Here is a 22,509-nt window from a genome sequence, read left to right as displayed (position 1 = left end):
AACCTCTCCAGCCAGGGGTCCTGACAGGCAGTTGTTGAACTTCATCCTCTGCCTGGGGATAATGAACTGGTGGTGGGGTTGTAGCTTACTGGGATTCATTCTTTTGGTTTTCAAGATAGCGGAAGTGGGGGAAATTCTTCCTAGAATTACTTCCTCATGGTCAGTGCTGTTAAGCTAAGCCCTGTGTTTCAGAGCCCCACCTCCTCTGTTGAGGATTTGCTCTTTAGTTGATGTTTTTCACCTTTTTCTACCACCTAAACATCACCCTTGGGTTGTTTGTTATTTGGTGGGAGGTGTCCCTGCCCATGGCAGGGGGTTGGGACTGGATGATCTTGAAGGTCCCTTCCAACCCAAACCCTTCTGTGAATCTCTGAGGTGTCCAGCTTGAGGAGGTCCACAGGACCAACTCCTCATAGAATCAACCAGGTTGGAAAAGACCTCAGAGATCACCAAGTCCAACCTCTCCCCCTCTGCTGTGCCACTGACCACCTAACTGGTTTGTCCCAGCAAAAGGAAAACTCTCTGAAGCTGCTGTTTCCAACTGCAAACTGTGACTCTGCCTAAAGAATCATTTCAACTCCACCATCACCTAGAAAGGTTGGACCAGATGGGTCCTGGTGGGGGATGGGAGGGGAAGGGTGGGGGGGAAATGGGGTCCCTTCCAACCTGGCATCTTGTGACTCCTGAAACCAGCAGCAATGAACACACTAAGTGTTCTTCAAGTTAGTACTGAATAGAGTTAACCAGGTTGGAAAAGACCTCAGGGATCATTGAGTCCAACCTATCACCCAGCACCATCTGATCAACCAAGCTGTGTGGTGCAGCAGACACACTGGAGGGAAGGGATCCATCCAGAGGGACCTTGACAGGCTGGAGGGGTGGGCACAAGCCAACCTCATGAAGTTCAATAAGAGCAAGGGCAGGGTCCTGCAGCTGGGTCGAGGCAATCCCAGGCACAAATCCAGGCTGGGCAGTGACTGGCTGGAAAGCAGCCCTGAGGAGAGAGACTTGGGGGTGCTGGTGGACAAAAAGCTCAACAGGAGCTCTCAGTGTGCACTTGCAGCCTGCAAAGCCAACCAGATCCTGGGCTGCAGCAGCAGAAGTGTGGCCAGCAGGGCAAGGGAGGTGATCCTCCCCCTCTGCTCAGCTCTGGGGAGACCCCACCTGGAGTCCTGCCTCCAGTTCTGGAGCCCCTATTGCAAGAGGGATGTGGAGGTGCTGGAACATGTCCAGAGCAGGGCCACAAGGATGATCAGAGGGCTGGAGCACCTCTCCTATGAGGACAGACTGAAGGAGTTGGGGCTGTTCAGTCTGCAGAAGAGAAGGCTCCCAGGTGACCTCATTGTGGCCTTCCAGTATCTGAAGGGGGCTACAGGAAGGCTGGGGAGGGACTGCTCAGGATCTCAGGGAGTGATAGGACTAGGGGGAATGGAATGAAGCTGGAGGTGGGGAGATTCAGGCTGGATGTGAGGAGGAAGTTCTTCACCATGAGAGTGGTGAAGTCCTGGAATGGGTTGTCCAGGGAGGTGGTCGAGGCCCTGTCCCTGGGGGTGTTTAAGCCCAGGCTGGATGAGGCTCTGTCCAGCCTGATCTAGCGTGGGGTGTCCCTGCCCATGGCGGGGGGGTTGGAACTAGATGATCCTTGTGGTCCCTTCCAACCCTGAATGATACTATGATACTATGAACTAAACCCTGGCACCAAGTGCCTCAGCCAGGCTCCTCTTAAAACACCTCCAGGGCTGGGGACTCCACCACCTCCCTGGGCAGCACATCCCCAGGGCCAATCTCTCTGGCTGGGAAGAATTTCTTCCTCGCATCCAGCCTAAACCTCCCCTGGCACAGCTTGAGACTGTGTCCTCTTGTTCTGGTGCTGGATGCCTGGGAGAAGAGACCAACCCCCTCCTGGCTACAACCTCCCTGCAGGGAGTTGTAGAGAGCAAGAAGGTCTCCCCTGAGCCTCCTCTTCTGCAGGCTAAGCAACCCCAGCTCCCTCAGCCTCTCCTCCCAGGGCTGTGCTCCAGACCCCTCCCCAGCTCTGTCACCCCTGTCTCTCTGTCAAGGGAGTTGGGGGTGGTGGTGGTGTTGTTCCACTAAGGAGTTAACCACAGGCTGGATTCTGCCAAAACAAACTTTATTGCACCAAAAAAAAGAAAAGAAAAGAAGAAGAAAAAAACCAACCAAAAAAAAAAGGAACAAGAAAAGGGGGAGAAAAAAAAAAACCCTCTTCTGTACAATAAGTATTTAAACAAAGTATCTTAGAGTGACTCTTGTGCATATATATATATATATATATATATCTCATTTGCTTGCTTGGTTGGTTCTCTCTCAACTCAGTCAGGTCTAAGAATCTGTTGCTAAAACATCTCTCTCTCTCTCTCTGTGCCTAGAGCAGTCAGCTGAGGATTGTCACTTTGAAAGGGGAGACATTCAGACAGGGGGGGAGGGGAAGGAGGTGATGTCATTTGAGAGCCGGGAAAGGAGGAACAGCTCTGGTGCAGCCACATGCGAAGTGCTGGGAGTAGTGTCCACGATAAGGCATTTTCCTGTCGCGTTGTTCTCGGTGGAGGGAGGGGGGAGAGGAGGGAGGGAGGAGAGGAGGGAGGGAGGGAGGAGAGGAGGGGAGGGAGGGAGGAGAGGAGGGAGGGTGGGAAGAGAGGAGGGAGGGAGGGAGGAGGGAGGGAGGAGAGGAGGGAGGGAGGGAGGAGAGGAGGGAGGAGAGGAGGGAGGGAGGGGAACGCCACATGCATCACAAACAAGACTGCAGAACCACCAGCTCTGCCTTGGGAAGGCAGCAGAGCCACGCAGCTCTACCCCACAGTGCTACTGGAAGGGGAGAGGGAGGGGGAAGGAACCAACCCAAAACAACACAGAAACCAACCAACCAACACCAACGGGATGTTTTCACGATGGGATGGAAAGGGGGGGGGGGGGGCAGGTGAGCACACAGCTCAACGACTTCCCTCCCACACACACACACACACACTGCCTCCCCCAGACCTCCTTCGGAGGTGAACACTGCTTTGTTTGCTCTCATCTGCTGCGGCTGAGTCCTGGGGAAGTTCAGCTTTCCCTGGAGGGCAAGACAGGGTTGAAGTCAAAGCCTAAATCAAAGCCAAGGGCAGAGCCAGGGGAGTTTGCTTGCTGAAGGGGAAAACCAAAGGTCCCCACGCCGTTCAATGGCACCTGAAATTCAGCACCGTTTCCACCTTTCAGCTGCAGAGAGCTGCTGAAGCTGCAGGCTCCTCGAGTTCTGCAAGAGCTGATCGTCCTCGGAGAGGCTGAAAAGAATCGAGGGACGCACGGAGGGCATTGCCTTCCCGTGCAGGGCACAGCAGGGGGCTCCTGCCCCTGCTCTCAGAACAAAGAGAACCACTGGGAGCTCTCTCACCGCCATCAAGGAGCCTGCAACTGGGTTAAGCAGGTGGGAAGATGTCGAAAAGGCAACTGGGAGAGGGGTCCAGGGTGGATGTGCAACTTCGTGCTGAGCTTTCTCATCCAAGCTCCTATCCAACAGAATCATTGCAAAAAAGAAAGGAGGAGAAGCTTTTTATCCACAATAAAACTTCTTCTACTGCTCCAAGCAATCACCACCAGGCTCAGGGACCTGGCCCTGTCACCTCCACCCCAAGTTACACCAAACACATCCTGGAGACAATGGCACTGGCAGCCAGCAGGCCCCTCACCTCTGCTCAACAGTTTCACCAGTCCAAACCAAAGCTCTGAACTGTTCAACTTTCCTCCTGCTCCTGGCTCAGCCAAGTTTGGCAAAGGAATTTTGTTCACTCCCAAGATGTTCACCTCTGGAGAGCTTCACCCAGAAAGAGCCTTACAGCTAGGAGCTGCTCCTTCCTCTCTAGGGGTTCAGTTTGCTGGAGCAAGGTCGAGGTGGGGAGTGAGGAGGGAGGAAGGAGGAAGGAAAAATCACAAACTGTTACACTGAGTGAAAAAAAAACCCACCCAAAAAAGAGGTGGAAAGCAAGAAGTACTTCGGGGACCAAAGCAGCTCTGCTGAGAGCAGCCAGGACAAAGCACTGCCAGGATGCTAAATTCACATCAACCCTGGAAAAACAAAGCTAATACACAAGGCAGAGTGAATTTAGCTGCTTCCCCCATCTCTGACTGATGATTCTCTGGTCCCTCCCTTCCCCACAACACCAAGATGAACAAACCTGCAGTCAACTGAGAGCTTTTCCTGCCCTCTTCACTTCTTTCATCTGCCCCTTTGCACCCCAAAGTCTCAGCAGCCAAAGTCCCCCAGGGCTCGAGGAAAGCTTTCAAGCGAGGAGCCCAGATTCCACCACTGCCCTTTTCTCTTTGGTCTGTCTAGAAGAAAGCCATCAGGGTAGATGGGCTCCACAGAGAGGCTCCATCTCTCCCACCCCACACTGGGGCACACACACACACCATATACACACCCCCTCCACACACACACCAGGTTCTGTCACACCCTGGGACTCATCAAAGCTCTCCCACAGCTCCACGTTCAGCGCAGGCCCCAGGGAAGGGCTCCCACTGACTTGGGAACAGAAAAGCTGTCAAGAGGATTCTCAGGCTGGATCTCATTCTTTAATCAAATGGAGGGGAGGGGAAGGGATGGGAGGGGAGGGAGGGGGGAAGAATAACCAACAAAAAAAGGTAAAACCCAACAAAACAAACCAAACCCAAACCCCCCCAAATCAAAAGGAAACAAACCAAAGGGACAACAACCAGCGTTGGTGTTTCCAGAACATAACCTGATGCCACATGCTCCAGCTTGTCTAGCATAGGAAGTACCTTTTGAAGAGTAGCCTGTCACAAGCTTGGCTTTTTGTCTAGCAGGAAGTCTTCTCATTCAGCATTATCCACCAGAGCAGCACAAGGAGCCAGAAGAGAACCCTGCCAGTTTCCTCCACTCTGGCACTGGGTTGGTTGTTGAGTCTGTCAGGGGTACTCCAGAGCGTGAAGACAGAAGATTCCCCCCACGGCTTGGCCTCTCCCACTTGTGAATGTGGCTTCTAAGCTTTAGAGCAACCTTGAGTGTCTGTCTCTGTCTCAGAGGAGCTGCTCTCAGAGTCTATTTCTGTGTTCTCCTGCTGGTGTTTCTCTTGCACCTTCTGCCGAATGCCTTGCAAGCGCACTAATAGGGACTGGTAGTCGAAGTGGCCTCGCTTCTCACCAAAGGGATCCTGCAAGCAAACCAGGGAGAGGTGCTCAGCTCCCACTGAGAGTCAATCAGGTTGGAAAAGACCTCAGAGATCATCAAGTCCAACCTGTCACCCAGCACCTCACTACTGCTAATCCATGGCACCAAGTCTCACAGTATCACCAAGGCTGGAAGAGACCTCAAAGATCATCGAGTCCAAGCTGGCACCACAGACCCCATGGCCACGGCACCAAGTGCCACAGCCCATCCCTCTTTGAACACCTCTAGGGATGGGGACTCCACCACCTCCCTGGGCAGCACATCCCAATGGCTAACAACTCTCTCTGGGAAGAACTTTCTCCTCACCTCCAGCCTAAACTTTCCCTGGCGCAGCGTCAGACTGTGTCCTCTTGTTCTGGTGCTGCTTGCCTGGCAGAAGAGACCAACCCCCACCTGGCTCCAACCTCCCTGCAGGGAGTTGGAGAGAGCAAGAAGGTCTCCCCTGAGCCTCCTCTTCTGCAGGCTAAGCAACCCCAGCTCCCTCAGCCTCTCCTCCCAGGGCTGTGCTCCAGACCCCTCCCCAGCCTCGTTGCCCTTCTCTGGACACCTTCAAGTCTCTCAATGTCCTTCTTGAATTGAGAGGCCCAGAACTGGACACAGGACTCAAGGTGTGGCCTAACCAGTGCTGAGCACAGGGCAGGATGACTTACCTGCTCCTGCTGGCCACACTGCTCCTGGTGCAGGCCAGGATGCCCTTGGCCTTCTTGGCCACCTGGGCACACTGCTGGCTCCTGTTCAGCTGCTGTCCACCACTACCCCAAGGTCCCTCTCTGCCTGGCTGCTCTCAGCCACTCTGCCCCCAGCCTGTAGCACTGCCTGGGGTTGCTGTGGCCAAAGTGCAGCCCCTGGCACTTGGACTTGTTGAATGCCATCCTGTTGGCCTCTGCCCAGAAGCCTCTCAAGAGCTCCTTCTCCCTCCTGGCAAGAGGCACAAAGGCAAAAGCTGCATAGCAATTGGGCAACAAATGGGCAAAGACTTCAGGGTTAATTCCCACCTCATGGTGGAGAGGGCTCTTAGCTTCCTTCCCCCTGTGGGGGCAGAGGGTGAAGACTGAGGAGAATTTCTCTTTGGAGGCTCTGGCAAACCCAAGCCAACTTCAAAAGCAGATGAAAGGCCAAGCAGACCTGGGGTTGGGTTTCTTCCTGCCAGCCTTGAGGAAGTAAAACTATTGGCCAAGAGCTGATCTCAGGACTACAGCTGGGAAGCAGGAGAAAGATTACAAGTGGAAAGTCTGCAAAACCCAGAGGCCAAAGACTTGAGCACAGAGTTTGTCCCACTGAAACTGTCACTATCATCACTTTAAATCAAGACTTAAATCAAACCTTTTACACCAGCTGAGATGCACCCAAGCCAGAGGCAGAAAGAGTGGAGGTTATTTAGTATTTGCTGCTTTTAGCTCCCATCCCAGGTTGAAGACACATTGCCAGGGCTCTGTGAGGTGGTGGTGGAGTTTACACTGCCCTGGCTGGTTTCAGCACCCAAAAGAGGCTTTCCAGTACCTGAGAGGGGGCTACAAGAAAGCTGGGAAGGGATTTTTTTTCACCAGGGCTTGTAGTGATAGGATGAGAGGGAAGAGATTGAAGCTTGAGGAAGGCAGATTGAGGCTGGAGATTAGGAAGGAATTCTTTCCAGTGAGGGTGGGGAGACACTGGCACAGGTTGCCCAGGGAGGCTGTGGATGTCCCCTCCCTGGAGGTGCTCAAGGCCAGGCTGGATGAGGCCTTGACCAAGCTGGGCTGGTGGGAGATGTCCCTGCCCATGGCAGGGGAGTTGGAACTGGAGGATCTTTAATCTCCCTTCCACCCCCAAAACTCTTCTGTGAGTCTCTGAATCTTTGGCAGAAGCCCCCATGTGGCCCTGGAGTTAACAAGGCAGCACACCTGGCAAGCACTCAACTGACACTGAGCCTGGAGTGACCTCACTGGAAACAGAGGGTGATGAGAACAACCCCAGCAGCTCTCCAGCACGCTGTGCTCATGCCTCCTGCACTAGGTACAAGTGAGCAGAGACCCAAGCAGAGCAAGCCCCTGCCCCTGGGAGCTGAGCACACCCCAGGGACCTTCACAAACCCTGCAGAAAGCAACTGAGCCCTGGCTCCCTGGAGGAGAAAGAGGAGAGTGGGCCACAACTGCCCCTCCTCTAATGCCAGCAAACTTCACTAGAGAGCCCTCAGTCCTGCCCTCCCTGCAGCTGGAAGTCAGGCACAGACCTTCCTTATGGGAATTTCTCTCTCCAGCTGTGGGAATGCCAGCAGTTTATGAATGACACAGGCAGGAGAGAAAGGCCTCAGAGACACAAGGATCATTAAATCAACCACCTCCAGCTTTTCTTAGCAGTGGAATTTCTCAATGAGTCAGACAAGAGGTGGCTGAGGTGGGAGGAAGAAACATCTGTTCCCATGCAAACAGCTTGGCAATCTATTCTTTCAAGTCTGCTCTCCCCCAGAAACAAGCTCCTGGATGTGTCTGCTGTATTGTCACTGCTCCTTCAATCCCTGCCTCCCCCAGGAACCTTTGACTCAGCTCCTTCCAACCTCATGTGACACAGCAAGGAGCCAGGCAGTGACTGTGCCCCTGTGCTGAAGCCACACATGGAATCCTGGGTTCAGGTTTGGACCCTTCGCTCCAAGGACATTCAGCAGGTCCAGAGAAGGGCAATGAAGCTGGTGAGGGGTCTGGAGAACAGGGATGCTGAGGAGCAGTTGAGAGAACTGGGGGTGGTCAGCCTGGAGGAGGCTGAGGGGAGACTTCACTGCTCTCTACAGCTCCCTGGAAGGAGGTAGGAGTGAGGTGGGGGCTGTGCCCTTCTCCCTAGGTGATAGGACAAGAGGAAATGTCTTGAAACTGTGCCAGGGGAGGCTTAGGTTGAGAGATTAGGAACATTTTTTTTCCTGCAAGAGTGGTCAGGGATTGGCACAGGCTGCCCAGGGAGGTGGTGGAGTCCCCACCCCTGGAGGTGGCCATGGCACTTGGTGGCCATGGAGGCATTAAGTTGATGGCTGGATTTAACCTTAGAGGTCTTTGCCAACCCAATCCACTCTCTGAATCCATGAATCCAGGTCCACTTCATGTACCTCTGGGTGCTGCACACTGTCCCTAAGCACATGCCCTCCTCTAGACAAGAAGGTTCTCTGCCACCCACCTGCATGGTCTGTCCTTGTAGATAAAGTCTCTCTTTACACACCCCCTCATAGAAGTCGTAGTATTCCATGAAGGATTTCTCCATCACACCCCTGCACACAAGGAGAGAGCCAACAGTCACCACCAAATGAGTGCCACAAGTCTCACACCACCCAGGGTCACCTCCTCCCACTGAACAGCTTGCCCAGGGAGGCTGTGGATGCTCTCTCCCTGAAGGTGTTCAAGGCCAGGCTGGATGAGGCCTGGAGCAACCTTGGGCTGGTGGGAGGTGTCCCTGCCCATGGCAGGGGGGCTGGAACTGGCTGATCTTCAAGTTGCTTTCCAAACCAAACCATTCAGTGCATCTATGAACTCCAGTTTAAGGACACCCACAGAGGGTGACCTAAACAGCTAACAGGGGACAGCAAGGGAAGACACAGAGCAAAATGAGCTCCAGCATCACTGCAGCTGAAGAACTCCTGCACACTGCTTCCACAACAGCTGGGGCCCCTCCCTCCAAGAACTTGGGGTTCCCCCCCCCCACCCAGAGGACAAGGAGCATTTATTCTGAGGCACCAGCTGGAGGATGCAGCCATTGTGCACATCCACACAGCCTCTGCCAGGGCACAGCTCCTGGGCACCACGCAGATGCACAGCCACCCACGTCAGGGGACACAAAGCGACCCTTGGCTGCTCCAGGAGCTCAGGAGCAGCAGGCAGAGAAGATTCTCCTCCCTCCACACCCCTTCTTTTTTATGCTCCCCACTTCCTGATGCTTCCCCCCCTGCCCCCCCATGCCTGTTTTCCATACCTCAAAGGCTCAGGACAGGGACACTTCCCTTCCAGCATGTCGCACACCGCTACTCGGATGGTCTCGTGCCGAATGCACTCGTTGTAGTTCTTGCTGTCCCCAGGGTGCCTCTCCTGGAAAGAGAATTTGGGCCACTGAGTCCCCATGACTGCAGTGGCTCCTCACCTCTTCCTCCTGGGCCTGATGAATTTCACTGCTGCATGAAGGCACCGTGGCTTTGGCTGGCTCTGGGTACACCGAGCTGCTTTATGCTGCCGCTGAGGAGGTTTCACATCTCCAGAGCTTTGGGCTCACACAGGTCAGCAGCTCCAGGGCAGCTCACAAGCCTGCCTCTCTCTGAGATGCTGAAGGCCATGAAAAGCTGAGCTGAGTTTGGCTCCTGGGTGACAACACAGCCCAGGGAAATTATTTCATTTCTGTCTTGGGTGACTCCTGAAGAGCCATTCCGCCTGCCCTGCCTTGCATGCAGGGGTGACAGGGATGGGGCCTCACAATGCCTTGAGGTCTTTAAGCTTGAGGAGGGGAGAGTTAGGCTGGAAATGAGCAAGAAATCCCTTCCAGTGAGAGTGGGGAGACACAGAAATAGGTTGAACAGGAAGGCTGGGGATGTCCCCTCCCTGGAGGTGTTCAAGGCCAGGCTGGATGAGGCCTTGAGGAACCTGATGTGTAAGGGTGTAAGGGAGGTGTCCCTGCCCATGGCAGGGGGTTGGAACTGGATGATCTTTAAGGTCCTTTCCAACCCAAACCATTCTGTGACCTTACACACACCTGAACTCAGCTCAGAGCTGGCTTCTGACTCCCTCTCAAGCTCTGACTAGAGGCAGAGCAAGCTGGAAGAGAGTCAAGTGACACAACCTACTTTTGTCCCCACTCCCACAATGAGGAGCAGCTGAGGGAACTGGGGCTGTTTAGTCTGGAGAAAAAGAGGTTGAGGGGAGACCTCATTGCTCTCTACAACTCCCTGAAAGGAGGCTGGAGTGAGGTGGGGCTTGGTCTCTTCTCACTGGTAACAAGTGACAGGAGGAAGTGGCCTCGAGGTGCACCAGGGGAGGCTTAGGTTGGACATCAGAATAAATGTCTTCACTGAAATGGTTCCCAAAGACTGGAACAGGCTGCCCAGGGAAGTGGTTGAATCCCCATCCCTGAAGGTGTTTAGAAGAGGCAGAGATGTGGTGCTGAGGGCCATGGTTTAGCAGCAGCCTTGGCAGAGTCCCAGACTGGTTGGCCTGGATGATCCTGGAAAGCCTTTTCCAACCACAACCAATTCCGTGGGCTATGCCAGGAGGAGCAAGAGACAAAGAGCTGCAGAAGCAGAGCTGAGCCATGCCAAGGTCTCACCTGCTCAAAGCCAGGTTCATTGTGATAGGGGTTCTCAGTCATCAGGGACTGGATGGAGATGAGGACTGAAGAGATACTCTGTGCTGGGCTCCATGCAGGCCCGGTCCAGGTGCTGAGGCATCGAAACAGAAAAGCATCAAATAAACACCACAGGACTGCTTGAGTGAGCACCATCCCTCCAACCACCAAAGCTCAGGAAGCCTGGGAAAGCACAACTCCACCTCACAGAAACCAGACAGGAAGAGAAACAGCTGCTGCAGATACAAAAAGCACTGGACACCGAGGAAGTTCTCAAGGTCAAAGTCATCTATTCTCTATTCTCTCCACCGAAGGAGTGCTTGAGTAACACAAAAGAGGCTGGGAAACAACACAGAGCACCACACATCAGCTGAGGGGGAAAATCAGGCTGCTGAGTGTTTGCAGGCAACTTTAAAGCTGTGGTTGTCTCCTCACACTGCAGGCCTGGAGCTACACAAGCTGCCAGGACTACCAGAAGTCAAGCCCCAACAGCTCTCAGGAGCTGAAAGCTGGTTTTCAGATTGCTGCTGCTGCTGCAGCCACTCAGCACAAGGACTGCCCCTGAAAGCACCAAGGGATGCTCTGCCACAGTAGTGAAACACTGGAACAGGCTGCCCAGGGGGGTGGTTGAAGCCCCCATCCCTGGAGGCATTCAAGATCCGACTGGAAGTGGCTCTGGGCAGCCTGATCTAGTTGGGAGGTGTCCCTGCTGAGTGCAAGGGGGGGTTGGACAAGATGCCCTTGGAGGGTCCCTTCCAACCTGATGCAACCTGTGTGAACAAGCTGCCCACTTCATACACACAGAGCAACAAACCCCAAACAACCCTTGCACAGAACCAGCAAGAAGCAAGGGGGAAAAAGAAGCTGTTTGTGCTGCTTGCCCTTAATATCCCAGCTGCAGATACAGCCCTGCCTCCCTGTGAGCTGAGCACGGATGTGCTGACCCACATATGCTCCTGCTAAACCCTTCCCCTGGCAGCTCCCTCTGTCTTCCCCACCTCTGCTAAGGCTGAGGCTCTTTCTTCCCTCTTCAATAATTCAGCTGCCCTGATGGGGCTGCAACTGCAGGAGCAAGAAGGCAGCTGGTGTGGGAGCTGCTGGGCACTCAGACCCCTGAGACACGGAGGTGCCCTGCACACCTCAGCGCTCTGCAGGCATCAGCATCCAGCTCACTGGACCAGGAAGGCTCTGGTGCCAAGGAAGATGCTTCCCAGCACACTGAGTCACTCTGCCAGGCCTAAACCAGCACCTAGCAGCTGATGAGCATCAGCAACTTGGAGCAGCATTGGTGTAAGCAGCACAGGCAGAGTGCTGCTGGGATCAGCTGCTTGGAGCAGCATTGGTGTAAGCAGCACAGGCAGAGTGCTGCTGGGATCAGTGCTTGGAGCAGCATTGGTGTAAGCAGCACAGGCACAGTGCTGCTGGGATCAGCTGCTTGCAGCAGCATTGGTGTAAGCAGCACAGGCAGAGTGCTGCTGGGATCAACTCCTTGCAGCAGCATTGGTGTAAGCAGCACAGGCAGAGTGCTGCTGGGATCAGCTGCTTGGAGCAGCATTGGTGTAAGCAGCACAGGCAGAGTGCTGCTGGGATCAGCTGCTTGCAGCAGCATTGGTGTGAGCAGCACAGGCAGAGTGCTGCTGGGATCAGCTGTTTAGAGCAGCATTGGTGTGAGCAGCACAGGCAGAGTGCTGCTGGGATCAGCTGCTTGCAGCAGCATTGGTGTGAGCAGCACAGGCAGAGTGCTGCTGGGATCAGCTGTTTAGAGCAGCATTGGTGTGAGCAGCACAGGCAGAGTGCTGCTGGGATCAGCTGTTTAGAGCAGCATTGGTGTGAGCAGCACAGGCAGAGTGCTGCTGGGATCAGCTGCTTGCAGCAGCATTGGTGTAAGCAGCACAGGCACAGAGCTGCTGGGATCAGCTGCTTGCAGCAGCATTGGTGTAAGCAGCACAGGCAGAGTGCTGCTGGGATCAGCTGCTTGGAGCAGCATTGGTGTAAGCAGCACAGGCAGAGTGCTGCTGGGATCAGCTGCTTGCAGCAGCATTGGTGTAAGCAGCACAGGCAGAGTGCTGCTGGGATCAGCTGCTTGCAGCAGCATTGGTGTAAGCAGCACAGGCACAGTGCTGCTGGGATCAGCTGCTTGCAGCAGCATTGGTGTAAGCAGCACAGGCACAGTGCTGCTGGGATCAGCTGCTTGCAGCAGCATTGGTGTAAGCAGCACAGGCAGAGTGCTGCTGGGATCAGCTGCTTGCAGCAGCATTGGTGTAAGCAGCACAGGCACAGAGCTGCTGGGATCAGCTGCTTGGAGCAGCATTGGTGTAAGCAGCACAGGCACAGAGCTGCTGGGATCAGCTGCTTGGAGCAGCATTGGTGTAAGCAGCACAGGCAGAGTGCTGCTGGGATCAGCTGCTTGGAGCAGCATTGGTGTAAGCAGCACAGGCACAGTGCTGCTGGGATCAGCTGCTTGGAGCAGCATTGGTGTAAGCAGCACAGGCAGAGTGCTGCTGGGATCAGCTGCTGGAGCAGCATTGGTGTAAGCAGCACAGGCAGAGTGCTGCTGGGATCAGCTGCTGGAGCAGCATTGGTGTAAGCAGCACAGGCACAGTGCTGCTGGGATCAGCTGCTTGGAGCAGCATTGGTGGAAGCAGCACAGGCACAGTGCTGCTGGGATCAACTCCTTGGAGCAGCATTGGTGTAAGCAGCACAGGCACAGTGCTGCTGGGATCAGCTGCTTGGAGCAGCATTGGTGTAAGCAGCACAGGCAGAGTGCTGCTGGGATCAGCTGCTTGGAGCAGCATTGGGGTAAGCAGCACAGGCAGAGTGCTGCTGGGATCAGCTGCTTGGAGCAGCATTGGTGGAAGCAGCACAGGCAGAGTGCTGCTGGGATCAGCTGCTTGGAGCAGCATTGGTGTAAGCAGCACAGGCACAGTGCTGCTGGGATCAGCTGCTTGGAGCAGCACTGGTGTAAGCAGCACAGGCAGAGTGCTGCTGGGATCAGCTGCTTGGAGCAGCATTGGTGTAAGCAGCACAGGCACAGTGCTGCTGCTATCAACTCCTTGGAGCAGCATTGGTGTAAGCAGCACAGGCACAGCACCCCTGAAACCACCCCACCACATCAGTGCTCAGACTCCTGCTTGCTTGAACAACTTCATGGAACAATTCAAGCTGCCCCTGCCCCTTCCTCACCTGCCTGCTGCTGTTCCTACCCCTCTGCAGCAGAAGGAACCACCTAGTAACACCCCCATGGCCCCAGCCTAGAGGCCCAGCCAAAGCCTTTCTTTCCTGGCAGCTGAAACTCTCACAGCTGGGGCTGTCCCACCACGGCCAGGGTACCATGAGAGCTGTTCAGCCAAGCAGGACTTCCCCATGTTGGCCTCAAGCAGGAGGAGAAGCAACATTTGGAGCAGGGGAGCCTGTTTGAACAGGCAGCACAGGAGCAGCACTTGTAAATCATTACACCCACTGCTCAGTCCCACTTCATACACGGAGGTGGAAGCCCAGAGCAGCCAAATGGCTCTCTCAAGGAAGTTCTTAGTGGCTTTTAATTTTGATGTATTTCTTTTGCAAGCTCCACACAGAGAGAGGAAATTAAAACCACAAAAGCCTACATTGAAATAACATTTAAGGATCAGGCTGCAAAGCACAACAGCAGAAGCAGCAAAGTGCTTGGTCACAGGCTTTGGAAGGGGAAGTAGGAGACAAATGGCAGCAGGAGAAGAGTGTGCCAGGGGAGGGTTAGACTGGCTATCAGCAACAATTTCTTCCCTGCAAGAGTGGTCAGGCTTTGGAAGAGGTTGCCCAGGGAGGTGGTGGAGTCCCCATGTGTGAAGGTGTTCAAAAAATGTGTGGCCATGGCAGCTGGGGCCATGGTTTAGTGGCCATGGGGGTGCTGGGCTGCTGGTTGGACTGGATGATCTTGGAGGACTTTTCCAACTGAAACCATTGTGTGATAGTGGCAGCACCTACTGAGCTCTGTGCTTCCTCCTGCTCTGCTCTCAGGGGCTTCCAAAGACAAGTTTGTGCTACACAGAATGTTAAGGGGTTGGAAAGGACCTCCAGAGGTCATCCAGGCTGACCCAAGCAGGATCACCTAGAGCAGGTCACACAGAAACACATCCAGGTGGCTTGTGAATGTCTCCAGAGTGGAAGACTCCAAAACCTCTCTGTGCAGCCTGCTCCAGGGCTCCAGCAGCCTCACCATACAGAAGAGCCTCCTGATGTTGAGGTGGAACCTCCTGGGTTCTACTCCCTGCTCTCTTCTCAGCTGCTCCCAACCTGTGCTCCCCCTGCTCTCTTCTCAGCTGCTCCCAACCTCTGCTCCCCCTGCCCGCTTCTCAGCTGCTTCCAACCTCTGCTCCCCCTGCTCTCTTCTCAGCTGCTCCAAACCTCTGCTCCCCCTGCTCTCTTCTCAGCTGCTCCCAACCTCTGCTCCCCCTGCTCCCAACCTCTGCTCCCCCTGCTCCCAACCTCTGCTCCCCCTGCTCCCAACCTCTGCTCCCCCTGCCCTCTTCTCAGCTGCTCCCAACCTGCGCTCCCCCTGCTCTCTTCTCAGCTGCTTCCAACCTGTGCTCCCCTTGCTCTCTTCTCAGCTGCTCCCAACCTGTGCTCCCCCTGCTCTTAGCTGCTTCCAACCTGTGCTTCCCCTGCTCTCTTCTCAGCTGCTCCCAACCTGTGCTCCCCCTGCTCTCTTCTCAGCTGCCTCTAAAGACAAACCAGACTCAACTTCAGCAGAGGAATTTGTTCTGCTTTATGACCCTGACTCCACACACAACTTCCCAGAAGCATCAAGGTGCATCCCAGCATATCTGAGGGGCTGGGGTGGGGGGGACACGATGAGGGCACTGAGAAGGATGCAGGAGGCAGCACACAGCCTGCAGCCACCTGCTTGATCTTTTGTTGCCTTCCCCCATCAAAAGAGCCAAGGCCTCCTGCTTACCCTAGGATACTCAGGCAGACTTTCCCATTGCGGTAGAAGTTGGGGTTAAACCTCACTGTGTTATTTCCCGTTGTCATCAGTTTGACCCGGGGTGGGTGGATGGGATAATCTGGAGGACAGCGAAACAGGAACAAGAAGAAACCCCCTTCATAAGGCGTGTCAAATGGGCCTGTGATCAATGCATGAATCTGCAAAACAAAAGCCCATCCTGCGCACCACTTCGAGACTCCGCGGCACCCCCTCCCCCCTGCCCCCTGCCCCCAGTCCTCCACAGAGCCAGCCCCGAGGCAAGGAAACCTCCACCCAGGCAGCAGCCAGCGGCAGCGTCCTCCCCAAGCGTGCACACACACACACACACACCATGTGCGGGTCATGCTCAACCCTCCCCATCCTCCTCCTCCTCCTCCCTTCTTCAGGCAGAGCTGCTGCTGCACATTTCTCTCCCCCCTGAACGCTGCTTTTTTTTTTTCGCCCCTCTCAATATTTCTTCTTCCCTTCCCCATTCCTCTCCCTCCCTTCCCCACACCTCCCTCTCCCTGCCTCCCTTCCCCACACCTCCCTCTCCCTGCCTCCCTTCCCCACACCTCCCTCTCCCTGCCTCCCTTCCCCACACCTCCCTCTCCCTGCCTCCCTTCCCCACACCTCCCTCTCCCTGCCTCCCTTCCCCACACCTCCCTCTCCCTGCCTCCCTTCCCCACACCTCCCTCTCCCTGCCTCCCTTCCCCACACCTCCCTCTCCCTGCCTCCCTTCCCCACACCTCCCTCTCCCTGCCTCCCTTCCCCACACCTCCCTCTCCCTGCCTCCCTTCCCCACACCTCCCTCTCCCTGCCTCCCTTCCCCACACCTCCCTCTCCCTGCCTCCCTTCCCCACACCTCCCTCTCCCTGCCTCCCTTCCCCACACCTCCCTCTCCCTGCCTCCCTTCCCCACACCTCCCTCTCCCTGCCTCCCTTCCCCACACCTCCCTCTCCCTGCCTCCCTTCCCCACACCTCCCTCTCCCTGCCTCCCTTCCCCACACCTCCCTCTCCCTGCCTCCCTTCCCCACACCTCCCTCTCCCTGCCTCCCTTCCCCACACCTCCCTCTCCCTGCCTCCCTTCCCCACACCTCCCTCTCCCTGCCTCCCTTCCCCACACCTCCCTCTCCCTGCCTCCCTTCCCCACATCTCCCTCTCCCTGCCTCCCTTCCCCACATCTCCCTCCCTTCCCCATATTTCTCCCCTTTCCCTTCCCCACACCTCCCTCCCCTCCCCATACTTCTCCCTTCCCCACACTTCTCCCTCCTCCCCTCCCCCCTCCCCTCCCCTCACTTCTCCCCTCCCCATACTTCTCCCCCCTCCCCTCCCCATACTTCTCCCCCCTCCCCTCCCCATACTTCTCCCCCCCATACTTCTCCCCCCCATACTTCTCCCCCCCCATACTTCTCCCCCCCATACTTCTCCCCCCAATACTTCTCCCCCCCGATACTTCTCCCCCCCATACTTCTCCCCATTTCTCCCCCCTCCCCTCCCCATACTTCTCCCCCCCCATACTTCTCCCCCCAATACTTCTCCCCCCCGATACTTCTCCCCCCCATACTTCTCCCCATTTCTCCCCCCTCCCCTCCCCATACTTCTCCCCCCCCATACTTCTCCCCCCCATACTTCTCCCCCCCATACTTCTCCCCCCCATACTTCTCCCCCCCCATACTTCTCCCCATTTCTCCCCCCTCCCCTCCCCATACTTCTCCCCCCCGATACTTCTCCCCCCCGATACTTCTCCCCCCCATACTTCTCCCCCCCCATACTTCTCCCCCCCATACTTCTCCCCCCCATACTTCTCCCCCCCATACTTCTCCCCCCCATACTTCTCCCCCCCATACTTCTCCCCCCCCATACTTCTCCCCCCCATACTTCTCCCCCCCATACTTCTCCCCCCCATACTTCTCCCCCCCATACTTCTCCCCCCCATACTTCTCCCCCCCATACTTCTCCCCCCCCATACTTCTCCCCATTTCTCCCCCCTCCCCCCCCCATACTTCTCCCCCCCGATACTTCTCCCCCCCATACTTCTCCCCCCCCATACTTCTCCCCTCTCCCCTCCCCACACTTCTCCCCATATTTCTCCCCCCTTCCCCACCTCTCTCTCTCTCTCCCTTCTCCACATCTCTCTGCCCCCCTCCCCTCTGCCACACTCAATGTGCAGAGCAGGTTTCCAACATCAAGGTTTGGCCAGAGTCCACAACAGCTGCCTCCCATCTAGCTCTACCACAGTCCAAACCAGGCTGAATCACAATTCAGCTGGTGGGCTCTGCTCAAAAACCAAACCAACAAACCCTACCCCTCACCCCCCACCCCCCCACCCCAAACTTCTATGAAGTCAGAGTTCAAATATGCACAAAATTAAAATCAAATCTAATTTTAGCAAGAATAAAAAACTTTAAAAATCAGAATTTCTGCCCCAACTGAAGCATTCCTTTCATTTCATGGCCTCCTGCTGATTTTGCTCTTATTGAAACCCATCATTCCAGCTCCCCTGCCAGGATCTGAGAGGAAGATCCTATTCTCTCCATGCTAATTACCCTCCAAGAGCCCAGTGGTAGAGCAGGGGATCTCTTCCCTTTGGGCTGTTAGGGATGTTGACTCCCCAAGAGATCTGAGCAGCCTCCTGTAAGGATCCCCCCCCCAAGCCTCAGCACTGGTGCTCTATGCACCCTTCCTCCCCTTGAAGGGCATTTGGGCACTTGGGAGGCTCCCAACTGAGCTCCCAACAGAGCTGCAGCGAGGAGTTGCCTGTGGCAGAGATCTTTCCCACTTTGTGCCACCCCCAAAAACCCAGGGCCCCTAAATCAGGCAGGAGCTTACATCTAAGGGAGCCCCTTGGCAGGGGGGCATGGAGAAGTGTGCAGCAGAGGTTAAATACACACAGCAGACACCTCCCACCCACACACACACAGAGCTCCGGGGACACAGCACAGCGCAGGTGACATTGGCTGGAGAAAGGGCAGCAAGGAAATACCAGAGGGAGAGCACAGCTGGAGCAACATCTGCCTCCCAGCTCACTGCATTCTCTCTGCCATAATGGGAAATTCCCAGCCCTGGAGAGCCCTGAGAGGCAGGAGAGGCCACAGCCAAGTCTGCACACCTAGGGAGCAGGTCTGCTGGGGGCATCGTGGCGGCGCAGGCTGCGTGGGCCAGACCTGGCAGCGCCAAGAACCCAAGAGGGCAGCACCCCAGCAGGGCAGGGTTAGGATGCAGGGACACATCTCCACCAGCAGCCAACGATTAACCATCTCCAGTTTCCCACAGGTGGGTTGCAGACACTCCCAGCACTGCTTGTGGTTAACAGGGGAGCCTCTCGGGCAGGCTGGAGCTGAGCTCTCCACGGAGCTCTCTCTGAGCTGCTCCAGGGATGGTTGTGCAGCATCAAGTGGAGTGAAAGGAGCTGGAGAAGCACCCCACCGGCTCAGAGAGCTACTGGAGCAGACTTGGCTTTATCTGTGGCAGCCTCTCAGATCCAGTTTCCTCCAAAGCCTCCTCCCATTTTCCAGGCAGCTCAATGTCACCAAGCAAACTGCAGCCTCATTACGCTCTCGTGCAAGGCTCACTCTGCCTCCTCTCCAAACACGCAGGGAACGCTCTGCTTGGGCAAACCCTCACAGCAGCCATCTGCAGCAGCATCCAGGGAAGCAGGAAAAAGTGGAACCAGCTCCAAATCTCCTCTTACCTTGGTCATGTCGTGGGGATCAGGCACAACAAACATTCCCGGGGGCGGCTCCTTGTAAATGGACATGATATCCCTGAACAAAGGAAACAGGAATTAGCCATCATCTCCCTGGGGCTCACCAGCCCCCCAGCAAGGAAGGTCCTAGAGGACAAATCCCTGCACAGATGAAAAGAGAAGCGCTTTCAAGATGGAAATGTTCAACCCAGACTGGAGGTAAGGAAGGATTGCTCGGCAGGGAGGGTGGGGAGGCACTGGGACAGGCTGCCCAGGCAGGTTGTGGATGCCCCTCCTCTTCCAGGAGGTGTTCAAGGCCAGGCCAAATGGGGCCTTGAGCAACCTGAGCTAGTGGAAGGTGTCCTTGCTCGTGGCAGGGGGGGGTTGGAACTGGATGATCTTGAAGGTCCCTTCCAACCCAAACCATTCAGTGAATTCATGAACTCATCCAGAGCTCAGCCATCTTTCTTGTGCCCCTGACTGTGTTTCCTGGCTGACCTCTTTCAACTCATCCCCCAAAAGATTTGGGGCATTTCAAGGGCACAGACAGCACTCAGTGAATCCACCAGACCAAGCCCACCCTAACCACCTGGCTGCTTCAGATTTTCACTGAATGGTTTGGGTTGGAAGGACCCTTCAAGATCATCTTGCTCTGAGCCCCTGCCACGGGCAGGGACACCTCCCACCAGCCCAGGCTGCTCAAAGCCTCATCCAGATTGGCTCAGACTCCAACCACAAACTTCCCTGGAGGCAGCTGTCTGAAAAGATCCCTCAGGTGGGTTTGGTTGTGTAAAAGATGCCTTCCCCACCCCCCTGTTTTCCTCCTTCACACTCAGAGCATTCACAGGACCTTCATTTGTGCACCCCAGCCAGCTGTTTTCTCCAAACACACCCTGACTCAAACTGCCTTTGAGAACTTAACTGCTCTGACAAATGGAGGTGTAATCAGTGGGTTCAGGAGTAGTTAGGCTGCACCTACACACACAGACCGGCTCACAACGGGGCTGCTTTCCTTTGGAATGTGGACTAAACGAATGGAAAAGCCACAAATCACCTGCAGCTGGTTACAGATAACCTGAACAGCACCTTTCAGCACCTAAAAAACCCTCCCTCCCATAATCAGGGCTACACCAAACTGCCAAGACAAGCTCCCAGACTGCATGGGGTTGGAAGGGAGCTCATCTTGTCCACCCCCCCTGCAGTCAGCAGGGACACCTCCAACTAGATCAAGATGCTCAGGGCCACACTGAGTCTGATCTTGAGTGTCTCCAGGGATAGAGCCTCAACCACACCCCTGGGCAACCTGCTCCAGTACTTTCCCACTCTCACCATGAAGAACTTCCTCCTGCTGTGCAGCCCTGCTCCAGTTTCAAACCGCTGCCTCTTGTCCTGTCACTACATGCCCTCGGGCACAGCCCTTCCCCAGCCTTTCTGCAGGTCCCTTCCAGATACTGAAATGCAGCCCGAAGGTCTCCCTGCAGCCTTCTCTTTTCCAGGCTGAACAACCCCAACTCTATCAGCCTGCCCCGGGAAGCAACCTGAATTCAGAGAGCTTTCAGGGTGGGAAACAAGGGAGTGCAACAGGAGTGCCTTGCTCTCCTGCCTCCTGTTATGAAGTCAAGGCTGTTGGCTTTGGGATGATTGGAAGGTGCCCAAATATCTGGTGCCATCTTTGGAAGACGTTATACAAGCCCTAGAACATGGATGAGCAAGAGCCTGGCAGGCAGTGATACTTGCTCTGAAGGAAGAGGAAGGACTTGTTGAAACAGTGCCAAGCAGGTCGAACAATACAAGCTCATGCTGCTCAAAACATCAAAGGCTAATGACAAGGCAGCTTTAACCCAGACGAGCCTTGAAAGAGTCAGGGCAACCAAACCGGTGGGCACGGGCAGGAAGCAGGATGGCTGCAGGCAGGCAGAACTCGAGCACTGATGGAGATTTGGGAAGCCTGCTCCCCCCTCCAGCCAGCCAGCCATCCCAAGGGCAGGGTGAGAGCCGTGCTGCAAGGAGCTCTGCTGCCGAGCAGCTCTGCATGGGTGGTGCAGGAGTCCCCAGCCCCGCGGCAGGCGAGCCAAGCACCTGGGCAAGGAGAACCCCAGCGCACAGCGGGGGCCGGGGGCTGCCCACAGGACAGCATCGGGACGCTGGGAGGGGACCCAGGGCTGTCCCCCCGGGCCCAAACCCAAGTCCCCGTGGCCGGTGGTGTGGCAATGGTGAGGCCCAGGGGACCGCTGCCGCCTCGGGGGTACCGAGGGCGAACCGAACCTCCCTGCTGCGTTGTGAGCCCGGGCAGTTCCCCCAGCAGACAGCGGGGCAGGGAGGAGGGGGCTTCCCGGTCCCCGGCTGGCTAGGCCCAGGAGAAGCCGCAAGAGGCCAAGCAGAACGGAGTACCGGAGCCACCCCCCCCAGGCGGGTAACGGCAACCGGCAGCGCCCGGGCCGTGCTCTCACCGTTTGATCCGCAGAAGGCAGGCCGGGCTGGGCCGCTCGCTGTCCCAGTCCCCGCTGACCGTGGGGTCCCAGAAGGCGGAGTGCGTAAGGAGCGCGGCCCCCGCCGCCGCCGCCGCCGCCGCGATGGGGGCGCCGCCGCTCCCCGGGGCGCCGCCAGCGCCGGGCGTCGCAGCGCCGAAACCCGCCGCCGCCCACAGCTCGGCGGGGATGAAGACGCCGGGACTCCCCGCGCCGCCTCCCGGGCTGGACGAGGAGGAGCCGCCGCCGCCGCCGCTCCCCGCCGCCGCCGCCGCCAGCACGGCGGCCGGGGCCGCTTCCTCGGCGGCCGGACTCTCCGCCATTCCGCGCCCGGCCTCAGGGTACGCCGCTTCCGGGACTCCGCACCACCGAGCCCGCCGGCCAGAGCGGCCCCCGCCGCGCACCGCCACCACCGAGCGGCGGCCAGAGCGCCACCTCCCCCGCGCCCCCCCTCCCGCCCCCGGCGCAAACTCCCCCCAGACACCATAGAGTCCTTCCCCCCCCCCCCCAACTTGCGCCAGAGCGGCCCCTCCCAGAGACGTCATAGTGTGCCCGAGCGTCCCGCTGGCAGCAGAGCGCCCTCTACTGCCTGGAGGTCTCCTGGGGCTGGAGGCAGCAGAAAGTTTGGGGCTTTTTTTTTTTTGTTCGGAAAAAAGCCCTGCTTGGAAGCGGCTGCTGCAAGAGCAGGGCTGCGTTTCAGCCCGGATCTAGGCCTCAAGCCCTCCCCAGGGTGCACAGCTTCACCCCACCAAGCCCCAGCAAACCAAACAGCCCCCCCAGACTGGTGTGAAGGGGTGGAAACCACTACCCCAGCTCGCAGGAAACCAGCGGCTCTGCTGGTAGCACAGGGATCGTCTCACCCCTGCACCACCTAGCCAGAGGGTTTGCAGCAACCCTGTGTCAGCTGTGAGCAATTCTAGCCCCAAGGTCACTTTTGCTTCAC

General features: G+C 56.5%; 1 protein-coding gene across 1 annotated transcript; it reads right to left on the bottom strand.

Moving 5' to 3' along the window:
- Positions 1–2,114: 2,114 nt before the first annotated feature.
- On the bottom strand, positions 2,115–21,999 carry UBE2Z (ubiquitin conjugating enzyme E2 Z). Its single transcript, XM_068166379.1, has 7 exons — positions 21,549–21,999; positions 19,105–19,177; positions 15,402–15,589; positions 10,451–10,562; positions 9,113–9,225; positions 8,324–8,414; positions 2,115–5,165 (listed from the first exon to the last, which is right to left on the bottom strand). The coding sequence occupies exons 1-7, from the start codon at positions 21,887–21,889 to the stop codon at positions 4,995–4,997; spliced, it is 1,089 nt and encodes a 362-aa protein (XP_068022480.1). The 5' UTR covers positions 21,890–21,999; the 3' UTR covers positions 2,115–4,994.
- Between the last annotated feature and the right edge of the window lie 510 nt (positions 22,000–22,509).

Source organism: Melanerpes formicivorus, unplaced genomic scaffold, assembly GCF_026170545.1.
Source record: "Melanerpes formicivorus ecotype bairdi unplaced genomic scaffold, bMelFor1.0.p_v2 SCAF_100, whole genome shotgun sequence".
Classification (NCBI taxonomy): Eukaryota; Metazoa; Chordata; class Aves; order Piciformes; family Picidae; genus Melanerpes; species Melanerpes formicivorus.
This window is presented reverse-complemented; position numbering and strand designations above follow the sequence as displayed.

What these genes read in the sequence shown, in the direction of transcription:
- UBE2Z (XM_068166379.1), bottom strand. Translation starts at nt 21,889, where the DNA reads ATGGCGGAGAGTCCGGCCGCCGAGGAAGCGGCCCCGGCCGCCGTGCTG. An exon ending in GTCTGCCTGAGTATCCTAGG is followed by an intron (nt 10,563 to 15,401) that starts GTAAGCAGGAGG and finishes TCGATGCCTCAG; the next exon opens with CACCTGGACCGGGCCTGCAT. An exon ending in CCCTGTCCTGAGCCTTTGAG is followed by an intron (nt 8,415 to 9,112) that starts GTATGGAAAACA and finishes CCTTGTGTGCAG; the next exon opens with GGGTGTGATGGAGAAATCCT.